The sequence below is a fragment of the Symsagittifera roscoffensis genome, chromosome 4, assembly GCF_963678635.1.
Source record: "Symsagittifera roscoffensis chromosome 4, txSymRosc1.1, whole genome shotgun sequence".
In the NCBI taxonomy this organism is placed as follows: Eukaryota; Metazoa; Xenacoelomorpha; order Acoela; family Convolutidae; genus Symsagittifera; species Symsagittifera roscoffensis.
In genome coordinates, this window is record NC_087065.1 from 8231296 (window position 1) to 8252077 (window position 20782).

General features: G+C 44.4%; 2 protein-coding genes across 2 annotated transcripts in view; one reads left to right on the forward strand and one right to left on the reverse strand.

The window, feature by feature from the left end:
- Nucleotides 1-7361, reverse strand: part of LOC134843663 (zinc finger FYVE domain-containing protein 9-like) — a 412805-nt gene extending 405444 nt beyond the window's left edge. Inside the window, exon 1 of the mRNA XM_063859861.1 lies at nucleotides 7342-7361. The gene's annotated coding sequence lies outside the window, so the exon portion shown is untranslated. The remainder of the gene's footprint in view (nucleotides 1-7341) is intronic.
- LOC134844719 (stress-70 protein, mitochondrial-like) overlaps nucleotides 1-10609 on the forward strand; it is a 531301-nt gene extending 520692 nt beyond the window's left edge. The window contains 5 exon segments of the mRNA XM_063861533.1: nucleotides 7478-7536; nucleotides 7611-7938; nucleotides 7941-8238; nucleotides 8292-8480; nucleotides 10588-10609. Coding sequence (XP_063717603.1) covers nucleotides 7495-7536; nucleotides 7611-7938; nucleotides 7941-8238; nucleotides 8292-8480; nucleotides 10588-10609 — 879 coding nt within the window. The 5' untranslated portion in view covers nucleotides 7478-7494.
- Nucleotides 10610-20782: the final 10173 nt, after the last annotated feature.

The following is a 20782-nucleotide window of genomic DNA, read 5'->3' on the forward strand; positions in this document are numbered from 1 at the left end:
CCAAGAAGGGGCTGAAGAGATTGAAAGGGAAAAACAGTAATCAAAATAGTGAATCAGAAAGTAGTGAAGTCGAAGGCGAACGCAGTAGTGGCCTTGTTGGCAAAGGTAGCTCATCGAAATGAGAGTGGACAGGGAGATGGTGCAGCGTTAGCCGGGGAGAAAAAGAAAACTTAATACCCCCTATGCTATTGGCAGGCTTGACCTCAACAGCCACGAGTTCGAAGAAAAATGCACGGACATTGAAGGATACAAAGCTTGAAATGGAGGTCATCAGTCAGTGTGGATCTGGAAGGCTCGGTGACTACAAAACCTCGCGGAAGAACATGGCCTGGAGGAAACTGGAAGGATAACTCGGCGTGGTTGAGTACAGTCGGATTACAGTACCCGACTCAGTCCACATGGGGGATCCCGCCGGGGGTTATGTGGAGATGCTCAAGGCGAGAAACTCGGCGAGAGGGCACCAGATGGCCTGGAGCGAAAAGCACGCCATGCAGGAGTACTTGAAGGAATTGACGGAGCACTCTAATCTGAATCGAAAGGAATATGGCACCGTGATGTCCTCGGAGGCAAATGAGATCGGGCTGGAAAAATTGTTAGAAACCTCTTGGAGGGCGGCCCCTCATAGATACTTCGACGTGACGATGTATGCACCGGCAAAGGTGGCAGCGTACCTGGCCTACCCATGCGCGAGAACTGACTTGCAGGTGCAACTGGCCTGGTGCTTAATGGGAATCAAGAGATCGGAGTACGAGAGCAATAATGACTCGAAGTCGAAGAAACAAGAGCTGGAACTGATGGAAGCCCTGCGAGTGTTGATTAGCAGAGACGATTCCGCGATAGTCTGGGCTAAGCGCAAAGATGCCCTTTGCTTTGTGGTGTTCGTGGTGGATCGCATCCCCACCCCTGTAATGGAAGTATGTGTAAAAACCATTCGGCAAGGGGGAGTTGATCGTGAAGGAAAATTTCTGAGGGCTCTCCTGGAGCTATATCAGGACATGCCGCTGCTCATACCGAGTAAAGAGACTAATGATATAGAAAGCTATCGCGGGCTTGGGGAAGTGAGAAGATACGCCAACAAAGAGTTGAAAGTGAGCCGTTAGTCAACTGAGGCAGTCAGGCAACAGAAATATTATACAACCTTGGGGAAGCTGAAATCATTCCAATATGTGTCAGACATGCCAGGGATGGCATACAACCCCTTTGTGGACGAAGAAGCCAGGGAGGCATATTTTGACTACGAGCAGGTCATGACACTTGATTTCTGGGTCGAGCGAGTCAAGGAAACTGGCATGGTGATGGTGGAACAACCCAAGCTGGGATTATTTTGGAGGAAAGAGTGGTCGAACCCTCGGTTCCTGGGCTGAAATGGCAAGTGAGCTTTGAATGTGGTTCATGGGACGGTCCCATAAAGACCAGCTTAGTAACCATGTGGGAGCTCATGAAGCCTTCATGGTGTCCGCACCCGAATGCTGGTCTAATCTGGGATATGACTGCAGATATTGTGTTGGATTTGGATGATGACGCGAGTCTACATGGTTTGGCCATGATACATCATCTGCTGACCCTGAAAAAAACGAAGCAGAATGGCAGACCATCTACGGAACCCTCCGAGGGAAGTTCTTCGAGTAATTGGTTGAGACAGAGCACCAGTCTAGCTTCCAGTTGTGGGATGGAAGGACACGTGTGTGGTACGGGCCCTTGTCTGAATACGCTGAGTGAGCAACATTGCCAACTAGCTCAGTTGTATGGGAGATTAAGCATGTCGGAAAAAAAGTGATATGGAATTGATAGCAGACTGCCACGGAGTAACGGAAGTGAATTTGAATACTGCCTTGGGTTTTTACTGTATGACGAGCTCGCTCGAATCATTAGAACGCCTGGAGCGTGCCCATGGGCTGGTTACGTCCTTAAGTGTGGAAAAGCTCCCTGGAGCATTGCAGACTGAACAGAAGATTGGAGTTTGGCGAGAGGCTCTAGAGAACGAGATGAATTTGAAAGACAGTGAGGCCTATTATCGACCTACTGGTTCAAAATATCTGGTGGTTTCGAGCTCCGCACCATATTGCAATAGTAGGTACCCTACGCATATGATGGTAATGGACGCGAGGACGCAGCAGGTGTTGGTCGACCAACTCTTCTCTGTGCCAAAGTGTGTGAGATTAGCCAGGAGGTCAGAGAGGTCGTATGACTTACTGACGAAGTTTATTCGAGCCGTCCCGAAGAGATCAAAAGGCGAGATGCAGGCCATGGTGGTGGAAGATTTCATGAGGTTGAGTGAGGGTAACGTGAGTGAATTCCAGAAAAAGAAGGCGAGTGGAGTGTTACCCACAGAATTCCCCACCCTTGATGATAAAGACGACGTACATAGGATCATGACAGAAGTGGAACCGCTGCTGGGAGCTTCAGGGTACCGCACCCGAATTAACATCTTGATGATCCATGGGGAGTATCCTTGTCACTGCTGTGCCGACACCCGAGCAACTAAGTAACGTGAAGTTGAACAACAACTTAGATCTTTTCAGAACCACCTGCAAGGTTCTGAGGATATCTAAAGCCATTGAGAGTATATGGTCAAGGCAAAGGTTGATGCGTTGGTTACGTGCAGTGATGAAGTCATGAATGTATGAACGCGCGAAGCGTCATATGTCCAGGAACACGGAAGCCTATCAACCCTTCCAGCTAGACGTAGGACCGAGAGCCTATAAGAGAGCATTCCTAACGCACAGGAACGCTGTTACCACGGCGGTGAAGCGAGTAGCTGGAGCGCCTTTTGCTACTGAGGCCGAAAAGAGAGAGGTCTTACAAGCTGACATAGAACGGAATGTGAGCCTATGTCTGCACAACAGCTTTTGCAGGAACCGGGAGCAAGATGTGAATGTGGACTTACTGGACTTACTACCTGGTTGCAAACCGAGGCTGTCAGAGCAGGAAAGTCGGGGCACAGCCTGTAGCTCCGTGGAAATGCTGAAGAAAGTCCTGGAGGATAGTGAGGCAGAAGAACAGGAACAAGAGGCAATGGAGTGAAGATGAAGATGTGACACGAGATTGAAATGAAGAGAGAGGGAGGGATAATTAATTGTCTTTGTGTGTTAAAACTTGTACCAATCAACTAAGTTTGATTATTGAAACTGTTAAACTTTTTGCTTTATTGTAGTTTGGTTACACCGGGCTTTGAGAATGGTTAAAGTGTTGCAATTGCTAAATAACAATGAGAGTTTTAGTTGATGCTATTTACAAAGATATATATACAGAGCATAGGTGAGTACATTAACCTATTTAAACCCGACTGATGTTTTAAATCTGTGTAGGACACATGTTCACTGTGTGGCGACCTGGTGGGGTTTGAGTACGCTCGCTCGAAAGTACCTCATTACCTTTCCTAGCCACAGAGTTTCTCAGTTTTAACATAGAGGCAAACGCAAAAAGAATAATTATACTTGGTGAGTGACATTAAGTCAATTCTAACGGGTGCGTGGCCGTGCCACGTCCCAAATTTTTAATCAGCAAGAGCGAGAAGAAATTTTATAGCGAGATGACGTAAGTAGTCAGAAAAGAAGTTTTATCTAGGACACTCCTCATAGTGCAAATTTTGTGAAAATGTTGAAAGGCAGTGAGATGTAGTACGATGCCATTTATGACACGCAGTGAGTTGAGGTGGAGTAGATAAATTTCATTTTCTAATGCGGTTCGTAAAGTTAATTATAGAGAACTGGAACACTACTTGACGATAACCCGGCGTTATGCTATCAATGTGGACCTTGAGAGGGACTGTCCGGGGAGTATGTGCCATTCCCCCGGATTGGCATAGCGGAACCTTCCGTAGCAGCACGAAAACGACGTTAGAGTCCTTAGTCGTCACATATTGATGTGAAGGAGGCTAGAACATTCTGGATGAAAACTTTTAGAAAAATTCTAATTGCGACGTTACATTTCTGAGAAATGCAAAAACGGCCATGTTTAGCCGGAAAAGTCACAAAAAACAGAACAACAAATAAAATAGCAAGTGACAGACGGTCGGAAGTCTGAAAAACAAAAAAAAAACACGAAGCCTCTTATCGTGACGATTGCGCACGATAAAACAACTAATTGGAGACAATAGACTGAAAGGAGGCTTCAAGAAGGAAGAAGCAATACCCTCCCGTGCCAAGAATTGGGAATAATAACGACGTTATTACAGAAAAAGCACGGAATCGGAGGCTTGGCCCCCCAGAGACATCATATGGTGAAGGACTGTAATAAACTGACTTTTTAGCTACTCTGATGTCATAAACCTTTGCATTATTACCGGTATGATTTGTTATTTTAGAATATGATTAGCTAGAAAGAGGAAAGTGTCAATCCATCTCCAATGAATTTAATATAGAACTGTCATCAAGAACATAGAAAAATAGGATATTCGAGCCATTTTTTTAATAGCAATCAAGTAGTCTGGGGATCCTAGACCCAGCTGTGGGGTGTTCTTCGCATGTAAACGAAAGCTGATTAAAAGTCGATTGACTGATGGCCTGAAAATAGTAACTTGTTACTTAGCCCGAAACAGACCAGAAAATCAACTGGCTAAGTCGAGACGGTGAAAAACGAGTAGAATTTAGGTAACTAACGCCGGCCAGTCGTCTATAGATATTTTTTCTACGCTACGTCACTCTGTAGTATTTGGGCGAATGTTACATTGTTCCTCAGGTATGTGGATGACATTGTTAGAAAAGTCAGAGGGGAGCCGAGTTGTCTTCTCGATGCCGCCAATTCTCTTCATCCAAATCTGCAGTTCGCTCTAGAGGAAACTAATTCTGAGGGGAATTTGACGTTCCTGGATTCGAATATAAGTTTATCGCATGGTAGGAGTGTAACTTGCAGTTAGTATCAAAAACCAACAAATACAGGGACTATACTGAACCATAGAAGCTGCGCCTCAACTTAGTATAAGCGTAGTGTTATCCAAGGCACTAAACACAGGGTTTTTTGGAGTACGTCTAGCTGGTAGATATTTAATAAGGCTACGGAAACTAGTAGAGCCCAATGGCTGCCAAATCAGTACCCTGAAAATTAGCCCGCAAATGTGGCTTCAGACGCCCTGTGCAAAGTCATCGAGGGCAAGGGCAAGCCCCTGGATAGTGAGAGGTGTTTGTCAACTCAATCACCAAAATATGTGAAGCCCCCAATGCTGATGGTGCAATATAGAGGTAACCAAACAGGTTACGAAAACTAACTAACGTTCAAGTGGTTTTCACCTCAAAAAAACTAGAATCATGTTTACCATCACTGAAGTCAGCATTTTCTAATGGCCTCAAGTCAAGAGTGGTTTTTAAATTGTCATGTAGTGGATGCACTTCCATCTATGTCGGAAAAACTGTTCGACATTTGACCACTAGAATTGAAGAACATAAGAAAGCAGACTCACCGGTAGGCCTCCACCTTCAGCAATGCCAACTTGAGGGAAATAGCGCAGATCTTAGTTGGGAAATTATAGATAGGCCAAACAACCAAACAAAATTTTTAACATTGGAGGAAATACATATCAGGAAAGAGAAACCGGGCTTGAACACGCGCGATGAATTTAGGAGCAGGTAGTTAATACTGAAAGTTTAGTCCCAAAATATTTTTGGTTTTCAAGTCAATTCAAGTCAAGTTTTTATGACCATTAGGCAGTGCCTCTTGTGGTCCTTTCAAATGATTTTTCCTATCTCCGTTCGAATTCGTACATGTCAATTCCAATCGCTTTCCAATGTTTGTCCAGTTTCCACTTGAATTCGTTGATGGTCTTGCTTTCCACTGTTTCCTGTGGCAGGTGGTTCCAGTCGAGAGGTGCTCTAATCGTGAATAAATTTTTTCGCGTTTCTAGATTTGCTTTACGTACTACTACTTAACATGCGTTACCTCTAGAATCCCTATCATTCCGCTCGAATAGTCCCGCAGTGGCGTTCCTATCATACAAACCATAGCAGATTTTATACATTTCTATCATTGTCCCTCTTTTCCTTCTGTATTCCAGCGATGATAGGTTCAGTTCTTTAAGGATTCGTAATAGGATAGATTTTTCATACCACTAACTAGACGCGTCGCTCTTCTTTGTACGTTTTCCAAGATCTTTTGATGCTTGATCAGTTTTGGGTGCCAGATTAAGTTCGCAAATTCAAAGTGTGGCCGTATCAAGCATTTGTAGATGTTTAAAAATACTTGTTTCGAGACTTTAGTGAAGCTTTTCTTAATTACTGCTATCATGCCGTTTGCCTTATTGGCTTTTTTAGTGATGTGTGTTTCGAATGTCAGTTTGTTGTCAAGCCAGATACCCAGGCTTGTTTTCTATGTAAAAAGTACTTGACTAAATCGAACTTTTGACTCAGAAACTTCCAGACAAGTTAATTTAAAACAGTTCAATTAATTTTAGAGGTTAAAATCATTTTAAGCTTAATCGTAACTTAGAGGTCAACTGTGATTGGCTAATTTATTAACATGATATTTAGAACCAAAATGTATAGAAGAAGAAAAAAGAACACCTGAATTACTATACAATAAAAACCGAGGCATCATTATAGCAAAGTGTAAATAATAAAGTTGGTTAAAATTCATTGGTTACATCAAACAAAAACACAACATCAGAAAACAAGCAATAAACAATACAAAACAAAACAAAACAAGTTCGGTTACAGTTCAGAAACTGGTTGATTAAAATATATGAAGTTACGGATACTAAAAAAACATCAGTTTTAAGAATTAAGAACGAGCTGGTATTAAAATTTTACGAAAAATTTTACAGATAGTCCAAACATACAGCGTATATACAGAGTATATACAGATTCTCTTTCAAACAATGTTCGTAAAATTAAACTAAATTAAAACATATAGAACTAGCAAAAACGGAAATCACGCCAATGTTTTTAAATAACATTTGTAAGTTGATGTTTTAGCGTCATTTAGATTACTTTATTGTAAAAATCCTGACGATGCACATAGTTGCGAAATGTTTGTAAATAACATTTGTAAGTTGATGTTTTGACGTCATTTAGATTACTTTATTGTAAAAATCCTGACGATGCACATAGTTGTTTGTACACTCTTTGTTGTTTTTCCTCATATTGACGCAGCGTAAAGGTAAAGGAAAGGATTTTTACTGGACTTAAGGGGACTGAACTAACCCATGATAAGTGGTTAGTGGGAATCTTATAAATCAGCAAATAAAAAAATAGAAGACAATTAAATTGATTTAATTTTTGAAATCAAACTACAAAATCAAAAACAAGGAACAATCTCACCCGAGCTCCCTCTTCCCCACAGAAAGCCACTTGACAGACCTGCCTCTAAAATTCCTCAGAGGGCGCTCCACAAACGTCAAACATAACAAATCTATTTAATAAGTTTATCACAACAATTAGGCTAAATACGATGACGGGACTCCTGACTGTAGCCTCTGTTACAATGGTACTTTTCACCTGATTATCCCAGTATTTTGGTTGTACAGAAAATTAATTCTTCTTTTTGAAGTTTTCAGTGCTCAAAATGGTAATGACACAGCTTTTGAGGCGATCCTCGAGCGCTCAGGTATGCAAATGCTTCTCGTATTGGTTAGTTTATATTAGTATTCTTTGAAATGATTTGAAGTATTCTTTGTGTAGTTTTATTCATCCTTGAAATTGAACGGAGGGTTGTACCAAAGTACGCGATTATCCAGCGGAAAGGTCCAAGGCAATGTTGTTGGTATCGATCTGGGTACGACCAACTCGTGTGTTGCAGTCATGGAAGGCAAACAGGCCAAAGTTCTGGAGAATGCGGAGGGAAACAGAACTACTCCTTCAGTTGTTGCTTTCACAAAGAACGACGAAAGACTTGTAGGTATTCCCGCTAAACGTCAAGCTGTTACAAATCCAGAAAATACCTTGTTTGCTACGAAAAGACTCATCGGTCGTCGCTTTGACGACCCAGAGACTCAAAAAGACATCAAAACGCGCCATTTAAAATTGTGAAAGCAAATAATGGTGATGCCTGGCTCGAAGCGCATGGCAAGAAGTATTCACCCAGTCAAATTGGAGCATACGTTTTAACTAAAATGAAAGAGACTGCTGAAAGCTATCTTGGAAGCAACGTGAAGAACGCAGTTGTTACGGTACCAGCCTATTTCAATGACTCCCAAAGACAGACTACCAAAGATGCTGGGCAGATAGCTGGACTAGACGTGTTGCGGGTGATTAATGAACCAACAGCCGCTGCACTGGCTTATGGGCTCGAGAAGACAAGCGATAAAATGTGAGTATCAAGTTCGAATTAATTATTATTATTATTTATTATATTGGATTTAGTGATAAATCACAAGGGGTTTCCCCCAAAGGTATTTCTGTTGAAAACGAGTCTACAGTTGTTTCGATTGCAGTCACAAAAGGTAACCCAGGAGCAAGAATTGCTTTCATTGTAAAACGCATGGAAGTATTCCCAGAACCATTTCAACAAGTCCGATTTCAGGGTGGAGGAGAAAATATCAATGTCATCAGGTAAGCGATTTGCTGTTCTAGTAGCTTGGAACCAAAAATTTTGCTCACATAAACTTTTCAAGGGCCTAATGCTGGTAAAACTGACTATAGGACCATGTCGCAATACTCGAAGTCTCGTTTGGGTAGGTTCTTGCAGGGAAAACCCTTGCGAAGGCCCTTCCCGTGAGTCCTGAGGTGAATGGAAGAATTGAATATGCTCGCTGAAGTTGTAATCGAAGTAATCAGTCACAATTTTCCGCAGAAGTAAAAAAGTGTTCAGTTGGATGTAATAAGCAACTGGAAGAATGTTTAGGAAGGTTAGAGCACTGGTGTAGCTCATGTGAGGGAGACACCACTTACAGAATTTTTTCTGTACGTTCTCTAGAACTGATATGTTTGTCTTAGATAAGGCGCAACAATTTGATCCAAACAGCAAGGATGGAACAACCATGCTTTTGTACAGGTTGAGTTTGCTGTAAACTGGCAGACTCGACGTGTTTCTTTTGAGCATGTGGAGAACTTTGATGGATTTTGCGGCAGCTGCTTTGAAATGATTGTTCCATTTAAGATCGCTACGAACAAGAATACCAAGATCTTTTTGAACATCTGTTCGAGGAATCACTTCGCCGTTGAAGTTATATGCAGTATCGTTGTTTTTACCAAAGTGGATGTGAGTACATTTTGCGACGTTGAAGGGCATTTTATTAGCAACACTCCAATTATAAATTCGAGAAAGTTCAGACTGGAAAGAAGTCGAACTATTAGTCAGCTAGTAAAAGAGGCTTCGAGTCAGCGCACGTTGATGGCAAGTCATTAATGAAAAACAGGAATAGTAAAGCTCCAACTACTGATCCTTGCGGAACCCCGCTAGTTACTTCAATTGGGCCAGATATTTTGTCTCCTACTTTAATTCTCTGAGAGCGGTTGTTCAAATATGATTTGATCAATTTGAGAAAATTTCCACGTACACCATATTGAAAAAGTTTGAATAACAATATCCCGTGGTCCACTTTATCGAACGCTTTCTCAAAATTGGTGTAAATAACATCAATGGAATTTTCATACTCAATTTCTTTGTAAAGGTGATCGAGATATATCAAAAGTTGAATTTCGACAGATCTTCCTTTTCGAAAACCAAATTGTGCATTGTGTATCAAGGGCTTGAAATGATTGTATAGACTTCGAAACATGCATCGTTCGAGGATCTTGGAAGATATATCAAGAAGAGAAATGGGTCTATAGTTGGTTACATTTCGCGTGTCACCTTTCTTGTGAATTGGTGTTACTATTGCGGTTTTCCATTGCTGTGGGAAGACACATGTCTGTTTGATCTTATTGAAAATTTGACTCAGGGAGTGGCATAGTGCACTGGCGACATTTTTGAACAGCGCTGGGGGTAGATTGTCGGGTCCACGTGACTTAGTTACGTTGAGGTTAAGGCAAATCTCAAGAATAGATTCATCCGAAGTATCAAAGGTATCAATGATTTGATATTCGTGCGCTAAAAATTGGTTGCGAATTGAGTCCTCATCATCTAATGATGACGATAAGATGAACACGCTAGAGAAAAAGGAAGCAAATAGATCAGCCTTAGACTGATCTGAGTAAGCACATAGTTTATCTAGATAAACGTATGACGGTATGGTCGTTGTCTTAAATGTTCGAAAATACTTGAAAAGCTGATTTTTACTCCTGTTGCTGGCTAGTTCATTCTCATAGTTTTCCTTGTCTTTTCCTGTCAAGACTGTAACCTTTTCATTCTGTTTAGTAGTTTTCGGATTCGATCGACCAAACTTTTTCTCAAAAGTATGCAAACGCTTTATCTCGTTCGATGTTGAGGATAAGATCCATGGAGGCAGCTCACTGCGGTGCTTCGTTCAAATGGGGACAGTTTTGGAGATTATATGCTGTAACCAGTCATACCATTCCGAGAGTAAAACATTAGGGTTTGACCAACAGTGACCTGTGAAGTAATTTCGCGATATCTGGAGCCTCATAGCTTCATAATTAGCTTTGGTGTAGCTGAAAACTTTTCCGGGTGTTGTACGCTTAGGCGAGTAAAGAACTGAAGATATAACAAAAGCGACAAGTATATGATCTGACAATTTACTAATGTTGTCTGTTACAGGTTTGATGTCAAGAACATCTGAGCTAGGCGACACCAAAAGCAAATCTAAAGTTTTTTCACGTGTTGTAGGAAACTGAACAGATTAGGTGAGATTTAGTTTTTCAATGCCAGTAATGAATCTTTGTTCGTCGGGAAATGTAGAAGAATAATCACGCCAGTCAATATCAAAGTTAAAGTCCCCACATATAACCACGTTTGAATATAAAAGGAAGACACTTTCAAGATAAATAAAGAAGTGTTCAAGGAATTGGTGGTCTATAGCAAAGGGACTTGTCCTAGGAGGAAAGTAACAACAAAGAAATAGCAAGGTTTCAGAAGTGGACGAGACTGTACAAGCTGGGAAATGGTGGACTATTTCATCAGGAAGGCGAATTGGTTCCGAACTATGTTCATTTTTTATTCCAATGAGAGTGCCGCCATGACTGGAGTGACCATGATCGTTCATTTCACGGTCGGTTCGGTAAATATTGTATTGATTAAGAAATAGTTCAGAGTCACTTATCTCAGATGTTAGCCAGGTTTCGGTTAGGCATATAACGTCATGATTGCTCTTGAGAATATAATTTGCGAAAGAAGTTCTACGATTTATATTAATGAGGCTTCGTGTATTAAAGCATAGGGCGGATAACGGGTGGGTGATGGAGGTGGTGTCAGATAGTCAGTCTTCTAACTGAACTTTCACTCCATTCTTGAAGAGCTCGAGATTTTTAATTTTCAGGTCTTTGGGTTTAACATTTTCGTTGTCAATGAGAAATCTGCGTTTTTCTAGTACCTTTTTCTCAATCTTGATTTCGTCTGGTTTCAGGGATTTTGACAGGTAAACTTTGTATACTTTTTGGTTGTAAGTATTGGAGTAGTCTTTTAAATGGGTTGCTCTTGATAATAATCTTTCAGATATTAACTCGTTTTTAAATTTGACGATAATTGTCCTTGGTCGAGTGCTTTCAGGCTTGAATGGTCCAAGTCGCTTAATAGAAACAACAGGTTCATTATTATCAATTCCTGGATGGGTTAAGACGCCATTTACATTGGTAACTTTATGCTCAAAAATATCCGATCTTTGAGCTTTGTTATCACTTGCAGAGATATATTCAAGGATACCACTAAAACGGAGTTCTTTTGCGTATTCAACACCATTTTTGTTTAGCAAAACATCAGAATATGACTTAGCTTGGGGATTTGAAGATGATTGGCCGGAAGAATCCAGTTCGGGGCGACGTGCAGAGTTGTTGGTAAGTGACTCTTTCAACTCCTTCAAGTCTATTGTAACATTCGTCTACTGCAGTCACACATGAGGCTTAAGAAAAATAGGCCCTATAACTATTGGCTCAAGAGTCAGGGACACTATCTCTTGTGTTTTTCTACCTCAAATCAGTCGGAGCCAATTCGGTTCGTTTGTGACATGAGACTACGACCCGTTACAGCTTAAAGGCTACTACTAAAATATCCCCCCACTCTAGAATTAAGAACGTCCTCAAACTTAGGTCTCTAGATACCCAAAATACATGAACGCCGCTAAAAACCGGGTTGGAACAATCCGTTACGTTACTTTTTATTAGACAGTGGAACTTTGATCCATTTCAGATGGATCAACCTAAAACTCGCCTTACCTCAACATAACAATTATAAAACACACTCTAGAAATTTAAATTAGTACTCACATTGTAGCACGCTCAAGAACTGGGAGTAATCAAGTCGGTAATCAACTCGAGAATTAAATAATGTAACTAAAATGAGTTTAATGTTCGTCAGTTTTAACAACAAGAACAAGTTTGTACTCTAGAATATAGTTTCTCGTGAACCATTGGGACACTCAAGCTGTCCACCTTTCCACCGAAGGTTCACTCTAGTCCAGTTTAGAATAATACTCCAGTCAAGTCACAATAATCCAGTTCGTGGGAATACGCTTCTTTCTGTTTCGAATGGGACAGCTCTACTCTAGATTATTGCTGTGACGGAAATTGCGAATAGCAATTTCCTACTGATTTATCTTGCAACTTTCCCGCAATTGTCACTCGATTGTTCTGACTTCTCTTTTTTGACTTTCAGTTATCGCGAGAAAATCGTGCATGACAGGCTCCATTCGAATTTTTGAAAAATTAAATTTTACCCCAAAATTAAGTGTTTTTTGCTTCTCTCAAGGTCAAACTTCCAAATATGACCGACTGGCACATACTCCCTGGACTCGAGATCGATGTCCTCATCGCGTGCTGTCGTCTGCCAGTGAGTCCCAGAAAATCAAGTTTTGCTCAAGGTACAGTGCCAGTGGTCACTTACAGAAGTTCGCAGCAGACTTAAGTTTATCTACACCCCAAAATTCACGGCCATGTAAAATTTTCACACTATCGCTAAACAGCAATCAAAATCTGCACACACCTGCACCCTTGAATTCTTGCTTTTTAAGCCAATCATTTAAAATTTCTTTTGTCCCATTCAATCAGGAAATTGTCATGCAGCATTTTGATTTATATAGTAAATATAGTATATTAATAACAATATTTGATTCGTTAAAATTTCTTTTTCTGTGAACCCAGGTTTCACCCGGATCCACACTCAAGCCCCCCCTTCCCTCTCAAGACTCAAGATCCATTCGAACTATCCACTCATCTCGCACTCTTCGCCTTGGAGGTGCCACACCCTGAAGTACTTGATACGGCAAACTGTCTCAACAGTTCTTCTTCATCATCGTAGCTAATCACGATTTCCTCCCAAGCCTTCAGCTGTTCATAGGATCGCATCCATTCTCTTTGCTCCTGCAACCTCTTTGCCTGGTTGGGTAGTGCCTTCACCCTAGATTCCCGGTTCAAACAAAAGGAGTTGTGCAGGCTCAAGCTCACGTTCTTCGCCAGGTCCTCCTCTAGTATCGATTCCCTCGCTTTGGTATTGTCTCTAGACATCTTACCCACTCTCTTCCATCCTGTCGTGATCGCATTTCGGTGGGTCAACAGGGGTCCCTTGAAAGCTTCTGGCCCAATCTCGGCCTGGAACTGTCGATACTCCTTTTGATGCTTTCTCATGTGATCTTTCGTTGTCATGTGCAACCAAGACGTCAGTGTCGCCCGAAACCATGGAAAGTACCTCAAACGGCTCCATATGTGTCTGACTTCCGTCGGTATGGCGAATACTTTGCACGCAGTCTCAAACAACTCGAGTCTCCTGCTGTAGTCTATCGCATATATTGACTCAGCCGTTGGCGTCGTCGCTTCCCGATACTTCGTTATATTCTCTTCTATCCATCTCAGAGCCAACATCGTACTCACTACTAAGAGCGTCACCTTCTGCCGGTGATCCGGTAGTCCGATCGACCGAATTTCCTCCATATCCCACACCAGGCAAAGGTTCTTGTGATCTGGATACCACACCGTTTGTGCCAAACAGTGGCATGGGCATTCTCCATGGGTGATCTCAATGCTCCTGAGGTTACGCTCCCCCGAGGCTTCCAAGAGAGGCTCAAGCTCTATCATTTTCTCATGCATCGTGTCATTATCTTCCATGTTTGGAGCACCTCCCACAGGTTTTTCGATCACGTTTTGTCTCTCGTGATCGCTTGTGTTCTCACTCTCCAACTTCAAAAGATCTTCTCCCCAGATTTCACTCAAGTCATCTCTCAATTCTTTTGGTACTGTCCCTCTGATTTTTCTCAACAACTTGTGCGAGTGATGCGATATCCGAGCCAACCTCACGCACTTGGGCACTGAGAAGGCCTTGTCCACCAGTACTCTCTGGCTGGATGCTTCCACCATCGCTATGTGCAGTGGGTAGTGGCTTCCGCACAAGTTGGCCATCATTGACCCTATCAAGGATTTTGCGTTCAGTGGCAGGCCATAAGCTTCGCTCATGGGAAACCCCATTTCCGCCTCGAGACCAACCTTCCAGCTCCGGATGTGTTTTTGAGTCACCTGCAACACCCCAGGCCATGATTCTACGCTCAACGCCGTCACTAAATGGTGTTCAGACTCTAGTCTTTCCAGTGACTGCAGACTACACATTCTCGAGAAGAATCCGAGAGCTGTTGCTATGTTCACCGTAGTTCTCGCGTAACACTTCACTTTTCTCCCTTTCCGTGATGTCTTCAAACCAAGTGACCAGGTCTTCTTTTTGAAAGGACAGTATCCTGACACATGACCGTCCATCGCAGGTGTGCTCTCCGTTCCCACACGTTGAATCCAGACAGCTACCCGGCTCCATTTTCTTTGCTGACCCGAGCTTGCTCGTCTTTTCGCCTGATTCCTGCGTCTGAGGTGAGATTAGCTTGTGCAACACACTCAACTTTGCCAGATCTTCATCTTCCGTTGGTGCTAACCTCACTCGCTCGGTGGTTTCCTCGATCAGACTCGCGTGGGGATGTGGACACCAGGAGGGTCTTAATAGCTTCCATACCACTCCCAAGTTCGTGATTAACAAGCCATTTCCATCGCCCATGTTCACTTCAACTCTCTTGTTCGAACGTGGTATGCTTACCACCTCTGGTGTTTTCTCAAGAATCAGGCCCAGGCTCGGCCCTTCTTTCTCTACCGTTTCTATTTCCAATATTCTTTCTGTCCAAAACTTCAGTAGCTCCGCCACCTCGTGGTTCCTGTGAGCGCCTCCTGTTTCTGAGTCTAAGAAGGGGTTGTAGGCTATTCCCATCACTCCTGACACGTATTGGTATTCCCCCTTCTCGCTGGGTCTCGAGTACTGCTCTGACGAGGCCAGGTTACGGTGAACATCATGCTCATCTTCGAACTTCTTATTATAAAACCTCCGTACCTCGTCCAGCTTTCTGTGGTTCTCTAGGGACAGTCTGGAACCATCTTCTTTTTCTATACCAGTACTCTGATACACGTTTAAGATGAACGTTGAGACTCTTTTTTCCACGGTTTTACTTCCGCTTGCTCTCTGGTGGCATGCCAAGATGGTACTATCAGACATCATTGACATTATCCATCTCAAGAAACATGTGGCATCCTTCCTCCTAGCCAGGCTCAAGCCTGAATTGTCCCTGGCCACGTGTTGCATCAATGCTTGATACACATCTAGCTTTTTGCTTCCCAATTTCAGCCTATCATACGAGGTCAATGTCTCCAACTCTATTCCTACCAGACTCCAGGTGAACATTAATTGTCCTGCAGTTCTAACGAAGGGATTCGCCATTAATGGTGGTGCTGATGAGGATGTCCTCATTGCCTCTTCAAAATGATCCTTCAACAAGTTCTGCCAGGACCTCTTCAGCTGATTCGCCATTTCTATTTTATTAACCTCGGCCTTTTGCTGGGTGGCCCAATTGCGTCGCTTGCGAGCTACTCCACTGTCCAATTTCTTCAAGCAGTCCTCCATTTCCTTCAATGTCTCGAGGGCCACCCACCACGTCCGGGAGGTGTTCCTCGTCTTGTTCCTCTCCAATGGATCACTCGTCACTTGCTTGCCCGTGGCCTGGTGTGCCTTCGAGATCCATTCTTTGCCGACATCTACTTCCCATGTCTGTCCGTTCGTTGAACCTCTCTTTACGTTTATCTTCTGAGGCTTGAAGTCTTCCTCCGATGTCGAACTGGTGGAAACCTCTATTTCCCTCTCTACTTCAAGTGGTTTCTGAGCTCCGAGCTGCTCTTGTATGCCGCCGTCTTGCATCGAGCCAAAACCATGGGCGCCGTCTCTCTCAAGTTTCCTTCCGAAACAGCATCCACTGAAGGACTACCCAATCCCTCCACTTCTCTCTTCCTCTTGCGGGTCTTCACATCTCTGCTTGAGGGTGTTGAATCTATCATCACTGATTCGACCTCTCTGTCTACCCCCAATCCTTCCAACTCTTGTCTCCCCCCTGCTCGAGCCTTAAGGATATTAGTACTTTTAATCATATTACTAGTCCCAACCTTATCCCTTTTTATATCATCAACTATTTTATCTACAGTTTTTTGTTTCAGAGTAGAGCTGTCCTCACATTTTTCTTCTCTAGTCTTCGATCGTGAATTCCTCAGCTCTACCAGCTTGCTCAGCAGCTCTTTTCTCGCCTTCTCATCCAGGCCCGTTCCTATCAGAAGCGGTTCTCCAAATCTTACGACTGTGTCCCACAGTTCCTCTTTGAATTTGTCCAGCGTCGTCTCGCTGCCCACTTCTTGATTGAATTCTTCCAAGAACTCCTGCCAAGCATCGTCCTTCAGGGACCCCAGGAACATGTCCTTGTTCCCTTCGAAAGTGTTCTTTTCCCTTTCCTCCGAGCTCAAGAGTATCATCCCCATATTGAAGGTCTCATTTGCCAATGGCAATTCCAGATTCTTCCGGGGGGACGGATTCAGAGGTGGGGTGGCAGTATCTGCCCAATTCTCCTCGCTCAAGTCTTTTAACAGCTCTTGAGTGGTGAGCTCTTCCCCTGATGGCCCTGGTTCAGGCGTATTCCCCACTTCCATGTCTTCACCGGCTTCACTGAGAGTTTCATCCATACTCTCTTCTTCTGACTCATGTCTCCTTCTCTCGAGAATTCTTTTAAACCGGTCCTCAACGGGTCCACTCCTCTTGTCTCCAGGCGTGTCCACTGACAGTGGTGATGGTGTCGTAGGGTCCAATTTCTTGTATTTCGTCAGGGCTACGTGCAGTTGACCTGCTGCATCTAGTTCTTTTCCCTCCTGTCTCACTTCCACCTGTTCTAAGCCATAGGGTGCCCTGTATTTTCTCGTTGCAAATTTCATGTCGTCCACCAATGCGACGTGCCCCTCCATCATGATCATCCTGCCATCATCCCATATGGGTAGCATGTTCTCAAGTCCCTTCTGCTCAAGAGCTCTCAAGACCTTTCGCACCTCATATCCGGGGGGCTGCGAACCTCTCATCTTTTTCGCTTGCGTCGTCTACGAATTTACCTTCGCCTCGCTAGTATGGAAGTAGACCGCCGCCGTGTAGCCGATGAACAGGGGGTCCCAGCCATCAGTGAAATACTTCTGCATTTCCTCCGTCGTCATCCTCGCCATTATGGAGGGAACTACCAAGGGGCTGTTCATTCCCAAGGTCATCCTCCTGACTATCGGGTACTCAGGCATGGTGGCTGGGAGGATCTCTTTCTCCATTATGGCCTCCAGCTCCCTCTTGACCAGCGCAAAACATTCCTTCCAAGTAGGAATCCTCAAGATCTCTCGTCCGTCTGCCGTCAATGGGTTCAAGTTCCAAAATTTGGGATACGTTTCGATGGGGCCCTCTCGCTTGCCTCCCATTCTACATTGCATTTGCACCCTGAAGTTGTACACTATCAGCTCGGCATCATTCACTTTTCCAAAGAGTACCGTGTTGCTCATTCGCGCTCTGAGCACCTCCTGCTGACACCAATTGAGCGCCGTCCCATTCAGTATGCTGATGAGACTCAAGTGCGTCACAGAGTGACGATACGTTGTCACCAGGGGATCTGGGAATGCGTACGTCACTGCTGGACCATAAATGCAGGTCACCACCTCCTCTAGACCCCGGATTATCCCCATAGGGTCCGACCTCATTGCCAGGCATAGGTCCGTCAACAGAGGCATCCCCCTATTCATCTTCTTCCATTCTTCTTTCGAGGTTGGATTCTCATCTTCATCTGTCATGTGCCGATTCTGCATCATGAGGTATTGCACTAACAACGTCTTCAACCCTGCGGCACACTTGTAGGAGTAGGTTTCAATGCTCGAATGGACTCTCCCCATAGACAGAGGCTCTCCATATTCCATCAATCGATGAAACGACACCAATTCCCCATGGGTCAAGAGTAATAGAGCCAGATACCCATCAACTCGAAGTGTCTCTACTCCTCGACTAAACATGTATGCTGGGCCCATGTTGAATAAGTATCTGGGGTAGACCAGGTACAAAGCCAAGAGCAGGCTGATGGGCATGCCCAGTATCTCCTGCACGAAGGATCCAAAGATAGTCGCCGTGGTGCCGAACATTCCTGCCATGAATTCCTTTTCCCAGCAAGGACTCAAGAACTTGAGAATCTCATGATCCCTCCTAGTCCTCAGCTCACCCTTGGCGTGCTCTCTCCAGAACCCTCCAATCGTCACTTCATTGGCGAATCTAGCCACCGTCATGTCTCTTACTTCGGCCAGCTCCAATTGTTTCTCCAGAAAACTCCAGACTTGTTTCACGAGGGGTGGTGCTTCCTCCCTCGTCTTATTCGTGGCGTTCTCCAGCCTTGGTGTCAAAAATGGCCACCAGCCATTCTCTTGCGTCAAGCGATATTTCATCGATTCTAATTGCTTTTCCGTCTCAGCCACATTTCTTCTCTCGTTACTAGGACCTCTAGACTTGCTGGTGGAATTTGTGATCTTCACATCCATGCTCCGAAACCACAAGCTGGCCGTCAATTGGCTTATGCCGGGTGATCGTCCCCAATGACTGGGCTGAACTTAAGTTGCCTGGCAAAGTTCGATATCTCTAGCAAGAGCACTTCGTCTAATACGATCAGGATGTCGGCTAGTCCATAAAAGCCCCTCAGTGCATGAGATATGTCCGCCCATGCCGCCGCCAATTCTGACTTGCGAAGCCTCAGGTTCGATGGCTCCAACTCCCGATTGGGGGCTGCCATTAGAATCCGCCATTCGTTCCCCTCTGCTATTAGGATCAAGACCGCGTACACGAATTGTAGGGCAGGTGGCATATTCGCGTATCCAGGGGATGTGGTGAACACCACCTTCGTCTTGGATCCAAATCTCGAGACAACATTCTCCTGTACTTCATTCATCGCTGCAAACAACGCCTGAATGGCTTCCCATATCTTCCTCGATGTCGGAATTTCATTGCCCTTTAGCTGCTCAAGAAGTCCCATCGCGTGCAGGTGATCATTCATTCCTGCAAACAATAGCAACTCAGGCTCACAGGGTATCTCCGACTTTATTGCCACCACCAGAGTTAACATCTGGTTTAATTCAGCTCCTGGCAAAGAGTATATCAGAGTCTCCGGCCAGAACAACTTAGGAGACGTTCCTTCGAAGTCCGACCCCGCCACAATGACTACTCTCGCAGCGGCTGGATCTGCTCTATCATAAACTGCCAGGGTTTTGGCCAGCTGGGTGCTGCCACAGGGCTTCCCGTACCTGGGATCTTCCGCCAACTTCGAGCCTTCGTAAGCGGCATCTGGCAATTCCATCCCCCCCGGATTGAGTAGCTTGTCCACCACTTTCAACTGTGCCGGGGTCGCCAATCTGATCCTGGCAATGCTTGTTCGGTGTTTGGGGGGTTCTACTATGAGTCCAGGACTCCCCAACAGCTTGAGAGGTCTGTAGTTAATGGGTGCCATGATCGCCTTTGTGGGAATTCCGGTCAGATCTGCGGTATCCATCAATTTCGTTCTCGAGAAGTGTGCCTCATGAGCTTTCAACCAGTCCACGCAATGATGTCTGTTTAAATCCTCGTGCGACACTCGTTCAATCCCCAGGGTCTCCGCCAATTCTCGCCTGCATTCCAAACCCTCTAGGTCCAGTTTTTTCACCTTCTCAGGATATCTCAAGCGAGCGGTCTCCATAGATCTCTTTTCCCGCTTGTTCTCTGCCACTACCACTGAGGATATCGCCGAGCCTGGAGGTGTTGACGACGTCACCTCCTCAGACTCCATTGGCGTGACACTCTGCAATCTGGTCTGGTTGCTCCTCGAACTGTCTCTAGTGTCAACTCTCGTTCCCAAGCGACCAGACAAGGCCCTTGAGACAAGGAATGGTGGGTTCGGGGCTGGTCCTAATGTGAATTGGGCTGTCTCTAGCAGGTCCGCCTCTAGCGTGTTTATGTGTTCTTGGAAGACGTCGTTCAGCCACTCCGCTCCCCTTGGTCTATCGAAATGGATTCCATCATTGGAGGTGTCTTCAGGGAATCCCTTTTTCTCCATGCGCTCCGCCACGTCCAACAGTCTGACAGGGAGCACACTTTTCCGGTTGATATCTCGGATCACCTTGTTTAGGTTCCGCACCTTCTCGTTCATCTCCAAGGCGTGCTGGTCAAACATCATGTTGTAGGGGACGGTACATACCGTCAACAGGATGGGGTCCATCTGGATCCTCAGCTCCTCAAGAAGGCAGCTCATCTTGTCGTGCAGCCTCGTTATTTTCCTCGCTTCTCCCCTTGATACATCGTTAGTCCCGATCATCAAGGTCACCGTGTACACTTTAGTCATCCCTAGCATCTCAAGCGTCGCCAAAATCTGTGGCGTGGCAGCTCCAGCGAAACTCAAGATTCCTGTCTGCCAGTGCGACTGGATCCGGGT